This window comes from Geotrypetes seraphini, chromosome 6 (assembly GCF_902459505.1).
Source record: "Geotrypetes seraphini chromosome 6, aGeoSer1.1, whole genome shotgun sequence".
Classification (NCBI taxonomy): Eukaryota; Metazoa; Chordata; class Amphibia; order Gymnophiona; family Dermophiidae; genus Geotrypetes; species Geotrypetes seraphini.
Genome location: NC_047089.1, coordinates 147,569,405 through 147,588,651, shown reverse-complemented (window position 1 = coordinate 147,588,651; position 19,247 = coordinate 147,569,405). Strand labels below are relative to the sequence as shown.

Sequence of the window (19,247 nt, the reverse complement as noted above, 5' to 3'; positions counted from 1 at the left end):
ATTACATTAGGGAAATTAACAAACAGATCCAGGATGTTATTTTTATAAAATCCCACTGATGCCCTGAAAAAAAAGTTAGATTCTCTTTTAGAGACTGGAATACAGGCTGGTTATCTAACAGAAAAAGAACTGTTTATAACTTCCTTTTCCCCCAAAACATTTTTGTTATCGATGATTAGCTGGATTATTCCCTAGATTTTTTTTTATCATCACATCCAGGGTAGGTGGAGGGATAGCATATTTTGATCAATATGTCCAATATATTACTTGTCTGAAATAATGCATTTGTTTTTTTGTTCTGATACTGGGGTGGGAGGGGCGAAAATGTCTTGAAGTATTTTGATGATTGATTCAAGTGCAATTTTGAAGTTATTTAATATGAATATGTATATTTAATGCACTATTTTTGAATAAAAAATCAATAAAGATTTTTTTTTAAACTTCCTTTTCCAACAATTCCAAACTGTATATTACCCAAGATTTACAAATCAATAATCCACCAGGAAGACCTATCATTTCTTCAATTCGATCACTGATAGAACCTCTGTCTACTAGCTCACATGCTGCTCTGCTCACAGAGTGATGAAGTTGTAAGTATTTTGAAGTTTTTAACTATGCTGCTGCATAGAAAAAATATGTTATGATTGAATATTAATCTGTGACATTTTGTGATATATACAGGGGTGTTTTCAATATCAAATTTTGGATATTTTGGCCCTGATTCTGCAAAGTGCGTCCTGATTGTAGGCAGCTGTAGGCGTCCTACAGCTGTTTAATCAGCCAATCGGGAGGCACATATTCTAAAAAAAATGCTCCCCAGGCAGGTCACCTATATTGAAGGCACCTCTGGGAACCTAGGGAAGCCCGCAAGCCTGCCTAAGGCTAGGCAGTAGCCTTAGGCGAACCTAGGCGGCCCTATGTGTCTTCCTAGTAGAGCGGGAGACGCTTTCAATGTAGGTCCGGTGAGGGGGGTTGAGGCATTTTGATGAGGGGGGTCATTGGGGGGGTCCAGCAGGAGGGGTTGGGTACCCTCCTGCCAGCAATCTTTGGGGGCGGGGCCTACCAGCAGGAAGGGTTGAGCACCTTCCTGCCGGCGATCGTAGGTTCTGTGGGCAGGAGGGGTTGGGCACCCTCCTGCCGCAATCGTCACGGGGAGGGGAGACTTGTGGCCATAGCCACGGCCGCTATACTAATCGCGGGAGGGAGATCCCTTGCCGCGATTAAGTATAGCGGCCGCGTCTAAACAAACCCGATTCTGTAACCGGCGTCTGCAACATGGACATCGGTTACAAAATCGGGTTTATTTTGGGCAGGTTTTGTTCTGATTCTTTATAGGACGCCCAGGACGGACATCCTATACAGAATTCGGACCTTTGAGACAAATATCCAAAAATCTAGTAGAGAAAATGACCATTTTTAAACTAGAAAAAAATGTGCCAGCCGTAGGGTGTAAGCATCCCTCCAGCCGGACTTTCTTCTAAAAAGGTACAGGGGACATGGAGGGTGGCTTAGGGTTGCCGGGGAATGTCGGGGAATGTTTAGGGAATGTCGGGAGTCTATAGGTTTGAGGGGTCTGGGGGGGTGCCAGTTGGGGGGGGGGGGGTTGGGAACTTCCAGGAGGATGGTGGCAGGAAGGAATGGGCATCCCTCCTGCCCGGCTGCTTTGGAAGAGGTTCGGGGGTAGGAATGAGTGGGCATCCCTCCCTCTAGGTACATGTTTTTTTTGCATGTTGATTTTATCTGTCTTTATCATTGGAATATGAATGATTTACTTCTGCATGACACACAATTTAATATTTTAAGGTAAGAGACTTCTGCTCCTCTAATCACCACACTCTATTTGTATTCACATTTGGATTGCTCCTTTGCTCTTCATTCATTTTTATGATTGAAAATTGTTTGTGCACTTTGAAATTGTATAGGGGTTCATTTTCAAAGCACTTAGACACACAGGGGCTGATTCTGGAAGCACCTGCCATGGCAGGTGCCTGCCGCATGTCAATCACCAACAGGCACCACTTCCAGAATCGTGGCTTGACAGTACTCTAGGCACAGGAAATATAGGCCAGGGTTTCATAGGCCTACATTTTCAGCATCTAGGGACACATCAGAATTGCAGCCAGTGGCACAGAGTGACACTAAAGTCTGGTGCCACCCCTAACCATGCCCCCTTTCAGTCTTCAGCATCAGTATGCACTGCTAGCCACCAGGGAGATAGGCGCCAGTTGGAGAGGCTGCTTAGTGGCGATTATTTTTTTTAATCACCTTTTAATTGGTTTTAAATGATGCGGTCAATTACTGCATCATTTATCATCAATTAAAACAATTTAGGCGGCAGTAGGATGCCTACCGACATCTAACTTTCAGCGGCCCTACAAAGTACCATAGAAACCTATGAAACTTAGACATACAAAGTGCTTTGAAAATAAATCACGTATAGTCTCTTAATTTCATTTTTACTTTATTTTTATGCATGTGAATTTTAAATGATTTGTTTGTTTTTATTTATTGAATATGTCTATATTGACAGCTCTACCCCTGATACAACCTTTGAGGGTGAAATGTGGCCACGTTGGGTACTTGGTTGTAATAAATTGACACTTCTATACCTCCCACTCTGGTTGGTGGTCTACATCAAATGGTGTAAAGGGGAAAACAGACTCAAAGATCTCAATATGTATACTTTGGAGGAAAGGTGGGAGAGGGAAGATATGATAGAGATGTTTACCTATGTGGTATAAATACGCACGAGGTGAGTCACTTTCAACATAAAGGAAACCCAGAGTGAGAGGGCTTAGAATGAGTTTAAGAGGTGATAGGCTCAGGAGTAATCTAAGGAACTCCATTTTTATAGAAAGGGTGATAGATGCATGGAATAGTCTCCCAGTGGAGACAAAAGTCTATCCGAATTCAAGAAAGTGTAGGACTGGTATGTGGGATCTCATAGGGAGAGGAGGAGATAGTGTATGCTGCAGATGGGTAGACTGGATTGGCCATTTGGCCTTTTTTCTGCCATCATGTTTCTATGTTTCTAAGAACAGTAAGTACCATTCTTTACACTATAAAGAACATACAAGGAGCATTCCATAAATTATCTATCTCAGTATGAAAGAAAAGAGTTTTCAAAAAAATTTTGTTTTATTTTTCAATGTAGTCCACTGATAGCTCCATACACTTCATCCACTTTTCCTGTAATTACTTTAACCCCCTTGAAAATAATTATTTTCTTTGACCTTCAAACCAGGACATAACAGCTTCCTTGATGTCTTCATCACTTGAAAACTGCTGTCCATAGAGAGATTTCTTTAAAACTCGGAACATGAAAAATTCTGAGGGAGTCAGGTCAGGGCTGTAGGATGGATGGTTCAGCTGCTGAAAACCACATTCTCAGATGGCAGCCTTTGATTATCATGACATGTGCGCTGGCGCATTGTCATGAAAAAACAGCATGCCTGCTGTGAGTTTTCCTCATCTTTTCTCCTTAATTGACTCCCACGAAGTGATCATTGTGTTGGCATAACTCTCCCTGGTTATGATTATGGTTGTCTTGTGTGGCATCCCAGAAGTCATTTGACATCATTTTGCCTGCAGATTTTTCTGTCTTAAACTTTTTGGGGATAGGGGATGACTTCGGCATCCACTACATTGACTCCATTTTGGACTCAGGATCTTTGTGATAGACCCAATTCTCATTTCCAATCACCAAACAATGTAAAAAGTTCACTTTGTCTTCACAGAGCATCTTCAAGTTTTCCTGACAGTCTTCTAACATAGTGTCAACATTCTTGGAGCCCATCTTGAACTAACCTTGGACATGCCCATCTTCTCATGAATTATTTTCCAAACTGTACCTGCTGTGATGCCCATTTCTTCAGCTATTCAGGAAACCTTAATTCATCTGTCTGACAAAATTAAATCCTCGACTTTCTTGCACATTTCTGTGGAAGTTGCATTCATAAGCCATCCAGTATGAGGGTCATCTTCAATGGACTCTCTACTCCATTTAAACTGCTTGCTCCAAAATTTTACTTTGTAAAATGATGGGGCAGACTCACCATAAACTGTAGTCATGCGTTCATGGATTTCCTTAGGCTTTTTCCCTTCCTTTTTGAGAAATTTATCACTGAACATTGCTACAAATCTAGCAGTTTCTTACTTGATTGGCACAAGAACTCTCCTGACATCCTGTCTCTTGGAATGTTAGATTCGCACTGAGCCGCAACTGTTCATATGCATAATCATGAGATATGTCACAACATGCACAGACTTGTTTCAACAGGCTTGCTACTTTCTTTCATACTCAGGTAGATAAATTATTGAATACCTCTCGTATGGCATTGGGAGGGTTCATGAAAATTTAGAGCACTACCTAAAATATTCACCACATATCAAGCTGAATTCAGTTCTTACCTTTAATTTTAAGTGCTTTGGTTCGGGTTACATTGTACTCTGTTCCATTGTGCACATAGGTAAATTTACAAGTATAGCTCCCCTCGTCACTCTTATTGGCTTCCTTGATAATGAGATCTGTTGAAATGATTTTGTATTTTGTTCCTTGAAGTCGTCTGCAGTCCTAAAGATGAAATGCCAAATTTATTGAAAAGTGGCACCTAAAACATTATGGACCTGTTAAAAAAGATATGTTCATAAATTGTCCTCCTTGACAATGTACTAGGTCTGAGTGTCCAAATTTAAATTCAAAATTTCACTATGAGGGAAATTCTAAAACCAGCACCTAGGTTAATTGAAGAACAGCAAAAAATTGTGAGGTTGTTGCGCCTACCAGCGCCTACAAAAAAGGTGCCAGAATCTCACCTACATAAGTGCTTTAGGTTGACAAATGCCAAAGTAGGCATGGCCAATGCCAGAAGTGACATTAGGCCGCCTAAAGCACCTATGTAGGCATGATTTACGCAAAGATAGGCGCCAGAAATGTAGGCCCGGAAAACCCAGACCTACATTTCCAGCGCCTATCTTTCCCATAGGCGTAATTCTGAAACTGGCAGCAATACGTGATTGACATGCAATCAGCTGCCGCTTTTAAGGCGGAAACCTATATCAGCACCAGTTACAGAATCCAGCCCTAAACTCCTACATTTAGGAGCATAAAAAGAGGCTGGCAATAAGGGGCGGATTTAGAATGCAGAGAAAAGTTAGATTAGCATTGATTTCTAGTACTAGCCCCTGGATTCTGTATATTGTGATCAAAGTTGTGTGCACAAATCTCTGTGCATTGAAGATTTGCACATGCAAGTTAATTGGTCAACAAAACAATTACGTGCCAAATAACTGCCATCTAACTAGCAATTATTGGCAGTAATTAGAATTTACTTGTGCAGCTTTCTAAGCCTATTCTATAAAGTAGTGCATGTATATTCTAGTGCATTACTCTTACAAGGGTGTGTGGTCATGGGAGGAGCATGGGTGTGTCATGGGTGTTCCTAAAAGTTAGGTGCATCGTTATAGAATACACTCAACCCACAAAGAACAGCTGCAGGCATTTAGGCTTGGTTTTCATTGGCAAAAATGCCTGCGCCTAAATGTTAGTCACACAGTCAGTACCTGTGATTCTATAAGCTGCGCCTAACTCTAGAGATGTGAAACTGAAGGAAGCCAAGAGGGAGATATGTCTGGCGAAAGCGCAGGCGGAAGAGCAAATGGCTAAAAGTGTCAAAAAAGGAGATAAACATTTTTTCAGATATATCAGTGAAAGGGGGAAAATGAAAAATTGAATTGCTAAACTAAAAGATGCTAGGAACCAATATGTGGAGAGTGATGAGGAAAAAGCAAATGTGCTAAACAAATACTTCTGCTCTGTGTTCACGGAAGAAAAACCTGGAGAAGGACTGAGATTATCTGGCAAAGTTACACAAGAAAATGGAGTAGATTCTTTGCCGTTCACAGAGAAAAGTGTTTATGAACAACTTGAAAAACTGAAGGTGGACAAAGCGATGGGACCGGACGGGATCCATCCCAGGATAATGAGGGAGCTCAGAGAGGTTCTGGTGGGTCCTATTAAAGACTTGTTCAACAAATCTCTGGAGACGGGAGTGGTTCCTGGGGACTAGAGAAGAGCAGATGTGGTCCCTATTCACAAAAGTGGTCACAGAGATGAAGCGGGAAACTACAGGCTGGTAAGCCTCAATTCGGTTGTTGGAAAATAATGGAAGTGTTGCTGAAAGAAAGAATAGTGAACTTCCTAAAATCTAATGGGTTACAGGATCCGAGGCAACATGGCTTTGTGAAAGGTACATCGTGCCAAACGAACCTGATTGAATTTTTCTATTGGGTGACCAGAGAACTAGATCCAGGACATATGCTAGATGTAATTTACTTAGATTTCAGCAAAGCCTTTGACAAGTTTCCTCATAGGAGGCTGTTGAACAAACTTGAAGGGCTGAAGTTAGGACCCAAAGTGGAGAACTGGATTAGAAACTGGTTGGCGGACAGATGCTAGAGGGTGGTGGTTAATGGAAGTCGCTTGAAGGAAGGAAAGGTGAGTAGTTGAATCCCTCAGGGTTCGGTGTTGGGGCCGATCCTGTTCAATATGTTTGTGAGTGACATTGCTGAAGGGTTAGAAGGAAAAGTGTGCCTTTTTGCGGATGATACCAAGATTTGTAACAGAGTAGATACTGTGGAGGGAGTGGAAAACATGAAAAAGGATCTACAAAAGTTAAAGGAATGGTCTAAAATCTGGCAACTAAAATTCAATGCAAAGAAATACAGAGTAATAATGCATTTGGGGATTAATAATCTGAAGGAGCCGTATATGCTGGGAGGGGAAAGGCTGATATGAACGGATGGGGAGAGGGACTTGGGGTGATAGTGTCCGAAGATCTAAAGGTGAAAAAACAGTGCGACAAGGCAGTGGCTGCTGCTAAAAGGATGCTGGGCTCTATAAAGAGAGGCGTAACTAGTAGAAGAACGATGGTATTGATGCCCCACTTGGAGTATTGTGTTCAGTTTTGGAGACCGTATCTGGCAAAGGACACTAAACGGCTAGAAGCGGTCCAGAGCAATGTTCCCTCTAATTTTTCATAGGCTGTGTGCGCAAAAAATTTCATCTGTGCGCCTTTTAAAGAAAAACTAAATTTGTGTGCGCTATAGAAATGATTGCCAGAGGGCCCGGAGTTCAGTTATGGGCAGGTCTTTGAGTTTAGTCTGAATTAACGAAAACACAATGTAATTTTAGTTACACTTTATATTACATAAAGTCTCATTTCAATAAACATAAATTATGTTTCATTGAAATGTTTCATTGAGCGTTACCTATAAATAAGGTATCATTGTACTTTATACTTAAAATTTAGAAAGTAACAGCAATTTAGTTTTCAAGGTTTTTCCCTGTGATCTTTCATATTTATCCAGTCCGAATAAATTCTGTCAAGATCTGTTGAGCCTCCATCTTGAAGATGACTCTTAACACGCATCAGCATTTCCAAATGCTCTAAATGTAAACGGTTCCTTTGTTTAGTCTTCAAATTGTTCATTAGACTAAAACCACGCTCACAATCTGAACTAGATGCTAAGAATGTGGCACCAATGTCCATCAATTTTGCTAAATCTGCAAATTGATCATTCTGAAATGCAAATTTCGTCATATCTTGAAAGCTGTTTATCATATTGCTTTTAATTTTTTCTGCAACAAGGTATTTAAAGTCATTGTATTGCTGAATAATAACACTTTCCTCTGGAAGAAATTGTTATACTTTAAACAAAGAGATCTGATATGTCCATTTCCGAAGTCAAGGTCGCATTGTGATATTGCTGTACAGTCAAAAGCAGACCATTCCTCAACTTCATTTTCAGGAAATCTTTCACCCAGATGCAAACATAGGATGTTGATGAAGGTTAATATGGAATTAGTATCCACTGAAACTTTTTCTCCAGACCTCATCCTGTTATCAAGAAGACTGTTGAGTTCATCAATCCACTTAACCTTGTCGCCTAAGTATTGCATTCGAAGTTTGTTCAATTTACCCTGCGCAAGATGATAAGCTTCCAATGGTATCAAACCACGTTTTTGAAATGCCATGGTTAAGGAAGCCAGTTCTGATAAGACATCATTCAAAACTTCAAGTGCAATATGAAATTGTTCACTGTTCAGCTTCTTATAGCAGTACTTTGCACTTAAAGCAATTATTCAAAATTATGATCCCCTGTTAAAATATTTTGAAGAAGACAAAGATAATGATCTTATTGCAAAGTGTCTAGATAACCAGCGCACTTCATTCAGAGGTCTGAAAGCAATTGATTCACATTCAGATGCATCTGCTATTTCTTGAAATTTGCATCGTTTAGTAGAAGACCGACAGAACACCGTGTACACAGTTCTCATTACAGTTTCTACTTCTTTCATCAATTTTACTTTTTTCCATGAATCAGAAAGTCCCAAATCTTCCCGATGTGCAACACAATGTTGCTGCACTAAATGTGGAATGTCTTTTCTCAACTGTGCTGCAACACCATCTATTTTGCCCAACATAACAGAGGCACCATCAGAGGTGAACATAAACATTTTATTCAGGTCAAGTTCATGTTTCCTATAGAATTCCCTAATTGCTGTTACATCACATGCTTCCAACTTCAGCATCCCACAAAATGATGTCCTATACTCATTTGACTTGATAGGCCGATACTTAAAGTAGAGTATTAAGTACTTGTTGACAGAAATGTCTGTGCTTTCATCAACAATTAGCGTATGATACGTTGCTAATTTAATGTCTGCCATACGATCATCTTGCACGATGCCATTGATAATTCCAAGAAATTCAAACGCATAGTTTTTGCTTCTCCAGCTATTAGGTATACTAACATACTTCGCCATGTGCTCATTGATATCTTGAACAGAGAGCATTGAGATATTCATCTTAATGGCCAGCACAACACTGTCGACAAGAATCTTAATTTCATCAGGACTGGAACGCTTCCGTCCATTACTAATTTGCCTGTTTTCTTTTTTGGTTGGGCTTTCAAGCATCATGTTAACCAGTCCCCCTCTTAAATTTGGATTTTTACTTCTGAGTTTCCTAATACTGTCGGTATGAGATTTACTTGATAGATGGCATTTCAGAAAGTCCAGTTTCCAAACATCATCCCATATTTTTCCACTAGAGAATTTTCCAGTTGCTTTGGCATCTTGACAATAACAACACACAACTCCATCGTCTTCGTCATAGGTAAATATTTCACACAGTCGAACACGCATTGTATTTCGAGATTCTGGTGTTTCCGTTTCAACAATTTCTTCAAGCTATTCAGACCTAAAAGCTGTTGCAGCTCTCTTGCGTTTTACAATTTTCACCATTTGCGGTTTAAACATTTTAAGAGTTATATCTGGTTGCAATTTAATAAACGAATACAGTTATACAACCACATTACCATGCTGCACACTACGATTCCACGAAATAAACAATATGGCGGAACTTCAGGAAGTCAAAGAATCAGAAGTGTTTCATATCCTATGGGCCATGGGCTATGGCCCTAAAGGGCACATGACGTGTCAAGTTCAACTGCCAAAGATAACGGAATCACATGAATGACTTAAAATTTATATTATAGCGCTTCAATAAATGTGATAAATGGGAAATCAGAACAGCTCGTCTTCTGCAACATTTCATTTAAGCAGTGAAAATCATTTTAGGCAAAAATGTATTTTTTTGTGCGCGATATTTTAATTTGTGTGCGCGGGTTCAGCAAGTTGTATGCGCATGCACAAGCGCACAGCTTAGAGGGAACAGTGGTTCAGAGGAGGGCGACAAAAATGATAGGAGGTGAAAGGAGGGACAGGGGAGATATGATTCCGACGTTCAAATTCTTGAAAGGTATTAACGTAGAACAAAATCTTTTCAAGAGAAAGGAAAATGGTAAAACCAGAGGACATAATTTGAGGTTGAGGGGTGGGACACTCAAGAGTAATGTAAGGAAATTCTTCTTTATGGAGAGGGTGGTGGATGCCTGGAATGCGCTCCCGAGTGAGGTGGAGAAGAGGAAAACGGAGTTCAAAAAACATGGGATGAACACAGAGGATCTAGAATCAGAAAATAATAGTAAATATTGAAAAACTAAGGCCAGTACTGGGCAGACTTGCACGGTCTGTGTCTATATAAGGGTGTTTGGTGGAGGATGGGCTGGGGGGCTTCAATGGCTGAGAGGATGTAAATGGACTGGAGTGAGCTTTGACGGAGACTTCAGTAGTTGGAACCTAAGAACAGTACTGGGCAGAGAAGAAGAAATTTTTTTTTTCTTTTTTTTAGATTGAATCAGGTTGGGCAGACTAGATAGACTATTCGGGTCTTTATCTGCCGTCATTTACTATGTTACTATGTACAATAGTTCAAATTGCCAAGTTTTTAGGTGACATATATAGAATTTATTCTATGGCTCATAAACTTAGGTAAATAAATGGCAAACTTAAATTTAAAAGCGTGAACTTTTAAGCTCCTAAATTAGGATGGATTTTCAGCTGAAAATTAGGCTTCTAGGTTGGGCTGAAAATAGAGCATAGATTTAGGACCTCAGCTTGTTTTTAATAGCAGCCCCTATATTTTTAAAGTAGTTTTTACTGCTTTTTTTGAATACCTTGTACCATGTAAAGTTGCTCAGTTTTTCATACTGATTTGTCATTGGACAAACAATTTTCGCATCCCCTACTTTTTGACTAATTGGTTCAAATCTTGAATTGGCTGGGAAACAGTTTCCCTGTTCATATCGATATACTGTCAGATTCATATGACACCAGAAGGAAGAGGCATTTCTCCTAAAAAAAAAAAAAAATACAAAAATGCAATAACCATTAAGCATCATATTAATTTACAGCCCCTTTTTATGAAAGAGCTATAACCCTAAAATGGGTGTGATACTTGATAAGCATAACATAATTGTTAATGTGCCCACATTTATGTATTTATTTCAAAATGTATAAACCTCCTGGAGCACAGAAAAAACCCCACTCATAAAATCTATTCAAAACACATGTATAAATATACATAATGGTATACTACTACAGTTCTAGAATCTGTATTGCCCAATCCATCTCAAGCAGGAAGAAATAGATGCATCCTCAAGTACTTCTAAAACTGCTTCAGATTCCCAAAGATGTAAATGCCCTGGCAAGCGATTCCCACATCAGTGAACCGGCTACCAATAAAGCAGCCAACCTATTCTCTACATATTGCACAGTATAAACTGCTGAAATATCCCATTTATTAGCACTTTCTGACCTTGGGGTAAACTTTTAACATTTATGATATATGCAGTACCTGATGAATGATTGTCAGTACTGTACTTTAAACCTCATCCTATAGGCTACAGGCAATCAATGCAATTGTCTCAAGGGAGAGGTCACATGCACATAGTTGGAAACACCAGCAACCAACCTGGCAACTGTGCTCTATACCAGTGTTTTTCAACCCTTTTACACCTATGGACCGGCAGAAATAAAAGAATTATTCTGTGGACCGGCATCGGTCCATGGACTGGCGATTGAAGAACACTGGGCTAAGTCGTGGGCCGAACCCCGCCCATCTCTACCCAATCTCCACCCCAGACCCCGCCCCCATAATAGTACTAATTGCACCTTGCACTTCCCGTGCCTCATCTGGAAGCCTTCCCTCTGATGTTGCAATGTCAGAGAGAAGGCTTCCGGTTCAGGCGTAGGATTGAGCCACTGCCCGTGGCTTTGTGCACTGAATCAGTTAGGAAGAGGGAGCTGGCTCGAAGATACCGCCATATCAATTGCACCGTGGACCGGCGGTTGAAGAACACTATTTTGGGCCTGATGCACATGCTGGCCCTGTGGACCGGCAGGAAATTTCTGTGGACCGGCATTGGTCCAAGGACCGGTGGTTGAAGAACACTGCTCTATATAACCTGTAACACCTAACATTTTGCAACTGAAAGGCCTAAGTACAGTGCATCACAATAATCCAATTTTGTTAACACCAAATAATGCACAACAATATTGAAATTATAAGGAAAAAAATATTGGCTTCAATTTGTGCAATATGTGTGGCTAAAAAAAAAAAGATGATCAAATTACTTGCTCCAGTATAGATAATCCTGCATTCAGTGGCATAGTAAGGGGGGGAGGTCATGTTGGTGGGGGCACCATCACCCCACCTCCTCTCTATCCCCCCACCTCTTCCCTCCCCTCCATGTGTTATGAACTGGCTGCTTCGCGGCCTTCCCCGCCAGGGAATCGTCAGAAGGAAGGCCCTGGTGAGGAAGGCCACAAAGCAGCCCGTTCAGAGCGCTGCTGCTGCTTTATGAAGCCCTAGAGCGGAGGTGTCAGGTCTCACCGGGGTAGGGGGTTGCTGAACTGACGAGTCTGATTTTTTGGGCGAATCTGGCAGCACTAGTGTCAGAGATGGAGTCGGGGAGTGTCTGAGACATTTGTGGGGGCTTCAGGGATCGATCTTTACTAGGGCTTATTTTTGGGGTAGGGCTTATATTAGGAGCATCTTTAAAAATCATGCTAGGGCTTATTTTTGGGATAGTTCTTATTTTCGAGGAAACACGTGAATCATGCCTACATAGGTGCTTTACGGCACCTGTTACTTCATCATTAGCCACGCCCATAGTGGCTTTAGGCACTGGTAGGCACCTCCAGAGGTGGGATTCCAGTGCCTTTACTTTAGGCACATTAAATTTATTGTTAATCACTGTTTCAAACGGCATATCACAATTAACTTAGGTGCCAGTAGGGCACTCACCAGCGTTTAAATTTAGGCACCGTTTATTGAATTTCCCTGTTAGTTGAACTAGCTCCATTTAAACACAAATTAATATCACTAGAAAGTCCCTCACAAGTGATTTAAAAGTTTTGGTTGCTTAAATCACTTTGAATACCTATCCCCTACTTTCCTTTATCGAATACCGCACTAGTGCAAATAGCCTAAAATACACTTACATTTAAGGCACTTACACCAACTGCATAACTGGTGCAAAGGCCAGGGTTTCCCAGGCCTATATTTCAGCTGCCTATCTTGGCGTGATTCATGGCTGGGTAGCCACTTTAGATTGCCTAACGCCACTTCGGGGGTTGGCCATGCCTACTTTAGCATTCCGCAGCCTACAGCGGCTTCTTGGCCACGATTCCAGCGGCCATGTCAGCTGCCTTTTATTTAGGCGTCAGTAGGAGCTTCAACCCTGCCTTTTCTGACCATTGGCAGGATGCCTAACGATGCTTAAATTTAGGAGCTGCTTATAGAATTTCCCCCTAAATGCTCCAATGCCCATTAAATTCTATAAACATCAGTGTGATTACCGCAGCAGCAGCTGCTACTGCAGCTTTGTAAAAGGAGCTCTTTATTAGGAAACTCCCTTAGTAAATGCCTTATTTTGTCACAGAATTTAATTGCAATTTTATCTGCTTCGCTGAATATCTTTTTGCTAAAATGGATCTGAATGGTCATTTTTAAATGACATCATTTTGAAAACAAGGATCATCCAGTTTTATAGCATCTTGTAGTGAAACCTGTCAATAATGGTAATATTTTTTTTAAAAATAACAGTACATTTGTTTTTGGATTATTTGGAACAACGTTGGGAGTCCTGTTTTTTTCTGGCAACCGTGTACATTCGTAAATTGTCCACTTTAGACTTACTGTATAAAACAAGTATATGTTCCTGTATCTCCTTGTGCTGTTGGTAGTATCCTAAGATATTCACCAGAGGAATGTATTCGTGTTCCTTCTTTATTTGGAATCCTCATATCATTGCGGAACCATGTGATATTATCACTCAGGTCATTTGGACCTACACAATGGCAGTTTATGATAAAAGCCTCATCTGCCATGACATTATATCTCTTTGTATAAGCATCTGAAAATTAAGTGAACAAGGTTCAGTCAACAACCGATGACTTAAACAAAGCACAAGAAATTTCCTGATTAAGAGGCAAAAATAGGCATTGAAATATCTTAAATGGAAAGTTGATAGGTGTAATAAAAGTACTCTCTTAACCTTCTCTTCTTACAGCTATGTGATATGGTTTCCAAAACAAAATACATTTCTCCTGGAAGTTACAGCCATCTTTGTCATGGGCTTAGCTCAACCACTACTGCACACAAATTGTGATTTGATCTTTGTGAAATATTTCACACTAAAGAGGGGAATTCATCAAGGGGTGTTTCCGCATTAGCATGCACTAAATGCTAAAGATACTCATTATGGGCTAGATTCACTAAGCAAACCAATCGGTTTGCGAGCCCTTTGCGACCCGATTTCCCTACAACCTGATTCACTTACCTATGTACCGATCCGATCCTGATCCGTTCATGCAAATGAGGGGAATCGGCATGCAAAGCAGGAAGGACGCGATTCACTAAAATAAAAAAGCAACACTGACTGGGCTAGCCAATCCAAAATAAGCGGCTGCCCTGCCTTCTGCCGCCCTGCTCTCTGCCCTGTTTTTCTGCCCCAATCTGCACTCTGCCCCAATTTCCTGCTCCTCTCTGCCCCGAAGCTCTCCTTCCTGCTGCCCCGACTCACTGCCCTGCTCTTGGCCCAAATCTCTCCTGCCTGCCGCCCCAACTGGCTGGCCTGCTCTCAGTCCAAAATCTCTCCTGCCTGCCTCCCCAACGTGATTTTGACCTGCGGGTTAAAAGTGGGTTAAAACCAAGGGCTCGCTGGGCTAGTAAAAGTTTTTTTAAAAAGTTGCGGCTCTTAGACGCATGCACAAACCATCTACAGATGCGTTGGGATTGCACACTAGCAATCCGTGCGGTCTGAGGGGGGGGGGGTATTCCTATGATCGCCCTCATTTTAATTTTTTTCTTTTGTGAATTGGTCAGGCCTGCATGGATCGGCCACAGAATGGGCATAAAAAGAAGGTTAGTGAATCTAGGGCTAGATTCACAAAGCAAACCAATCGTGTACCGATTGGTTTGCGAGCCCTTTGAAACCCGATTTCCCTCTGAACCAATTCACTAACCTGTGTAGCGATCCCATCCCGATCTGTGCATGCAAATGAGGGGAATTGGCATGCAAAGCATGATGGATGTGATTCACTACCTTTTTCCTGACACACCGACTGGCTGGCCGGTCAAGAACAAGTGACTGGTGAGGACCAGTCGCTTGTGTAAAAAACTGCTCTGCCCCGACTCTTCTCTCTCTGGTTTCCCTGCTCTCTCTGCCTCCCCCGATTCTCCTGCTGTCTGCCTGTCCCGACTCTCTCTAGCTCCCCCGAATCTCCTGCTCTGTGCCTGCCCCATCTCTCTCTGCTCCCCCCTCAACTCTCCTGTTCTCTGCCTGCCCTGACTCTCCTACTTTCTACTGCCCTTCCCCGTAGTGCGAGCCTGTGGTTTTAAAGCAGGGCTGCACTGTGGGGAAGGGCGGCAGAGGGCAGGAGAGTCAAAAATTGGCGGCCCCCTGGCCCAACCCAAAATTTGGGAGCAGGAGGGGTGCTTAGTCCTTCTTGCTCCATAGGCCTCCCTCCTGCCACCGGCATGGTCCACCCCTGACCAACACGGCCCACCCCCAGCATGGCACGACCCACCTCCTGACCGGCCCAGCAAAACACCACCCTTACCTAAAAGTTGGGAGCAGGAGGGGTGCTCAGTCTCCCCTGCTCTGTAGGTCTCCCACCCTTCAACCGGCCCATTTCCAGCCCGGCCTGGGCTGACACCCCTGTACTTACAAGTTGGGAGCAGGAGGGGTGCTCAGTCCCTCCTACTCCGTAGGCCTCCTTGAGAGGGGCCTGAGGCGCCTGAGCCAATCAGGGCCTTAGGCTCCTCCCTATACATCACATTATACAATGGGGCAGGGCCTAAGGCCCAGGCAGATACGTCGCTGGAGTCCGGAGGAGCAGGAGGGACTGAGCATCTCTCCTGCTCCCAACTTTTAGGTACGGGGGTGTCAGTCCAGGCCTAGGGGTGGGCCGGGCCTTGTCGGTCAGGGGGTGGACCATGCCAGTGGCAGGAGGGAGGCCTATGGAGCAGGAGAGACTGAGCACCCCTCCTTCTCCCAACTTTTAGGTATGAGGATGTTGGGTCGGGCCAGGCTGGGTGCTCATGGGGGGGTGTTCGGCACGGGGGCGCTTTTTCGGGTAGGGGGAGGCTTTTTTTCTTTTTTTTTATAGACTTGATATTTTGCGGCCTATTAAAAAAAATATAAATAAAAAAAAAAAGCCGGCAGAAGCCCTGACAGCAGTGACAGGAGGCTGCTTCTCCTGTCACTACTGTCAGGGTCTGTGCATGCTCAAGTATCGCTCTCTAACAATCTGTGCTGTGGGTAGGGGGGCGTGTCAACGATCGTCCCCATTTGCATGCAGGCCTTTTGTGAATTAGTCGGTCTGCATGGAATCAGGAATATATCAGGCACAGAATCGATGGTTAGTGAATCTAGCCCCTAGTCCTATATTCCTAAAGATGTCTTTAGCATTTACTACACACTAATTATTAACAAGTGCTAATGCAATTAGCATGTGCTGTCAAGGTAACACCTTTTGATGAATTCCCCCCTTAGGGTGCAGTACTGTAATGGCAAATGTAATTGCTGGTATCTAGTCATTTACAGATAAAAACAAAAGACTGTGGATATGGATGCAGGGCCGCCATCAGAAATTTCTGGGCCCCTTACTGAGCAATCCTATTGGGCCCCCCACGCACCCCTTCCCCCCCCCCCCGACGCCCCCCCTCTTCTTCCATGGGCTGAATACACACATACTTTTCTGCTAATGCTCCACCTAAGCCAGTCCCTTAAAATCTTCTCACGTCCATTGGGTGATTTGGCATAGAGGAGATATTCATAAAAAGAACGTCCGTCAAGATCTTTGCTCATAGACTGTGCCATTTGCTTTAAATCATCTTCCATCATTAATCCAAATTGCACAATTCTTTCTCTGTCTTTGTCCTGAATGACATCTGGCCACATTGCTGGATCCTTCCAGTCAACAAATTTATGAGCAGGCGCAGAGAACGCATTTTTAAACAAATGTAGTTTATCCTTGTACTCCTTATGTAATTTTAATCATCTATGGATATGTTTGTATGTTTATTGTTCAAATGGTTTTATTTATTTCCCCAAATTTATTTTTGTTATACGCATTGAAAATATTTGATATTGCGTTTAAATCAAAATCTCAATAAACTTGAAATTTGAAACGAGTGCCCGTGAGATTGTGGGAGGGTTAAATACTCAAAACTTAGAAGAATAACAATTTACTTTAAGTTTTTGCTACGCCAGCTTTCTGGTATCTTTACATGCAGTGGCGTACGAAGCATATGTAACACCCGGGGCCATCATTTTTTGGCACCCCCCCCCCCCATCTGTAAGAAAAACATGATTTTTAGTAACAAACCACACGTCACACATGAGTACCTAGGAAAAGGCAGCATCTTACATATTGCAGTGAGCAGTACATCAATACACCCATTGTAAAACTAAACAAGCCAGACCAATCAATCCTACACCGTCAATCCTAACAGAAAACCATGTCTTTCGAACACACAAAACACCTTCGCCTAGTATGGAATATGTCATCACAAACTAACCCCTCACTCTTTTACAAAACTGTAGTGTGGATTTTAGCCACAGTGGTAACAGCCCTGACACTCATAGAATTCTGAGCATCAGAGCTGCTACCACCACGGCTGGCACTAAAAAACCCTCCACAGTTTTGTAAAAGGGGGGATAAAATAGAAATACACAGTTTCAACGCTCTAGCTCAGAGGTGCCCAAACTTTTTGAGCTTGTGAGCTACTTTAAAATGACCAAGTCAAAATGATCTACCAACAATAAAATTAAAAAACACAAAGCACACTATACGCTGAGAAAATGTTAATTATCATTCCTATTCTGGGTTTTTTTCAAAGAGGTCAAGGCAGATGACTCTATGCATTGTCACCTCAGTAACAACCATACAAAAATAGACAAATATACCCTCCATCCTTTTTATTAAACCACAATAGCAGTTTTTAGCGCAGGGAGCTGCGCTGAATGCCCAGCGCTGCTCTTGACGCTCATATGCTCCCTGCGCTAAAAACCACTATTGCGGTTTAGTAAAAGGGGACCATATTGTAAAATATAGACAGCAGATATAAATTCTGAACTGTGCATAGTAAGTGAAGGGAAGTTTTCATCTCTGGGAATTTACCCAGTTAACTATTAAGTTATTTGGGCAAATTCCTTTGAAAACTGTGGTAATACTGCCTCCACTTTGCTAAATTTAAAATAAAATCATTTTTCCTACCTTGTCTGGTGATTTCTGGTTGCACTTTCTTCTTCTGACTGTGCATCCAATCTTTCTTCCCTTCTATCAGCCTGTATGCTTTCTCTCCTCCACACCTCATTCCCTCCCCCAACTTTTTCTTCCTCTCTCCCTGACCTTTCTTTCTTTTTTTCTGTTTCTCTTCTTTCCTTCTGTTTCCCTGCCTGCCCCCTTTCTTTCTTTCTCCCTGCCGTTCCCCAAGCCACTGCCACTGCCGCTGCCATCGGGGAACAGGACTCACCAATGGATAACAGGCCCCAAAGCCGACGCCGACGCATGCTCTCCCTGCTTCGGGCCGATCAGTCTTCCTCTCCCCTACGTCAATTCTGCTGTCGGAGAGGAAGTTCCGCCCAGCCAGGCAGCGATTGGCTGGCCCGAACTTCCTCTCCGACGGCAGAATTGACGTCGGGGAGAGGAAGACTGATCGGCCCGATAGATTAGATCGCCAAGACAAAGTGAGTCCTGGGTGATCGACTCACTTTGCCTTGGCGAGCTACTGGCGCCCCTGCCTTAGAACACTGCCTAGGACCCTGGGGGAGCCCGGGCCCCCTGTCAGCTCCGGGCCCCTGAATGCAGGACTGGTAGTACTGCCCTGATGGCGGCCCTGTATGGATGTTCTGAAAGATGATTTTTATTTGCTCTTCACAATAAAAATACAGAATTAATAATACACATATGATTGTCCTGACGGACCCTTTATGTTTAGTTTCAGTTTAGTGTGGTGGTTTCTCACTGCGATTTTACGCGCCACTCTGCTTGTTTCAAGCCATTTCAGGATTTATGCTCAAAGACACGTACATTGTTTTGTTCATATTTTTATCTTTGTACCCTACATCATCCGGACCCCTGAGGAATTCATTTTCGCCAAAACATGGACTGTGTAGTGTCTGTCAGGACAATCATATGTGTATTTGACAGTCTGCTGGCAACGCATACAGCGAAACTGGACCACACTATCTCCAACCTGCTGATAACAACAAACGACTACAAATATTTTCGCAAAGAAATCAAAACCCACCTATTCAAAAAATTTATA

The 19,247-nt window shown here is 42.4% G+C and overlaps 1 protein-coding gene across 1 annotated transcript in view; it reads right to left on the bottom strand.

The window, feature by feature from the left end:
* The window catches only part of IL1RL1 (interleukin 1 receptor like 1), a 55,039-nt gene that overhangs the window by 32,492 nt on the left and 3,300 nt on the right, over positions 1-19,247 (bottom strand). Inside the window, exons 2-4 of the mRNA XM_033950442.1 lie at positions 13,608-13,824; positions 10,582-10,759; positions 4,411-4,573 (exon numbers count right to left, since the gene is read on the bottom strand). Coding sequence (XP_033806333.1) covers positions 4,411-4,573; positions 10,582-10,759; positions 13,608-13,798 — 532 coding nt within the window. The 5' untranslated portion in view covers positions 13,799-13,824. The remainder of the gene's footprint in view (positions 1-4,410; positions 4,574-10,581; positions 10,760-13,607; positions 13,825-19,247) is intronic.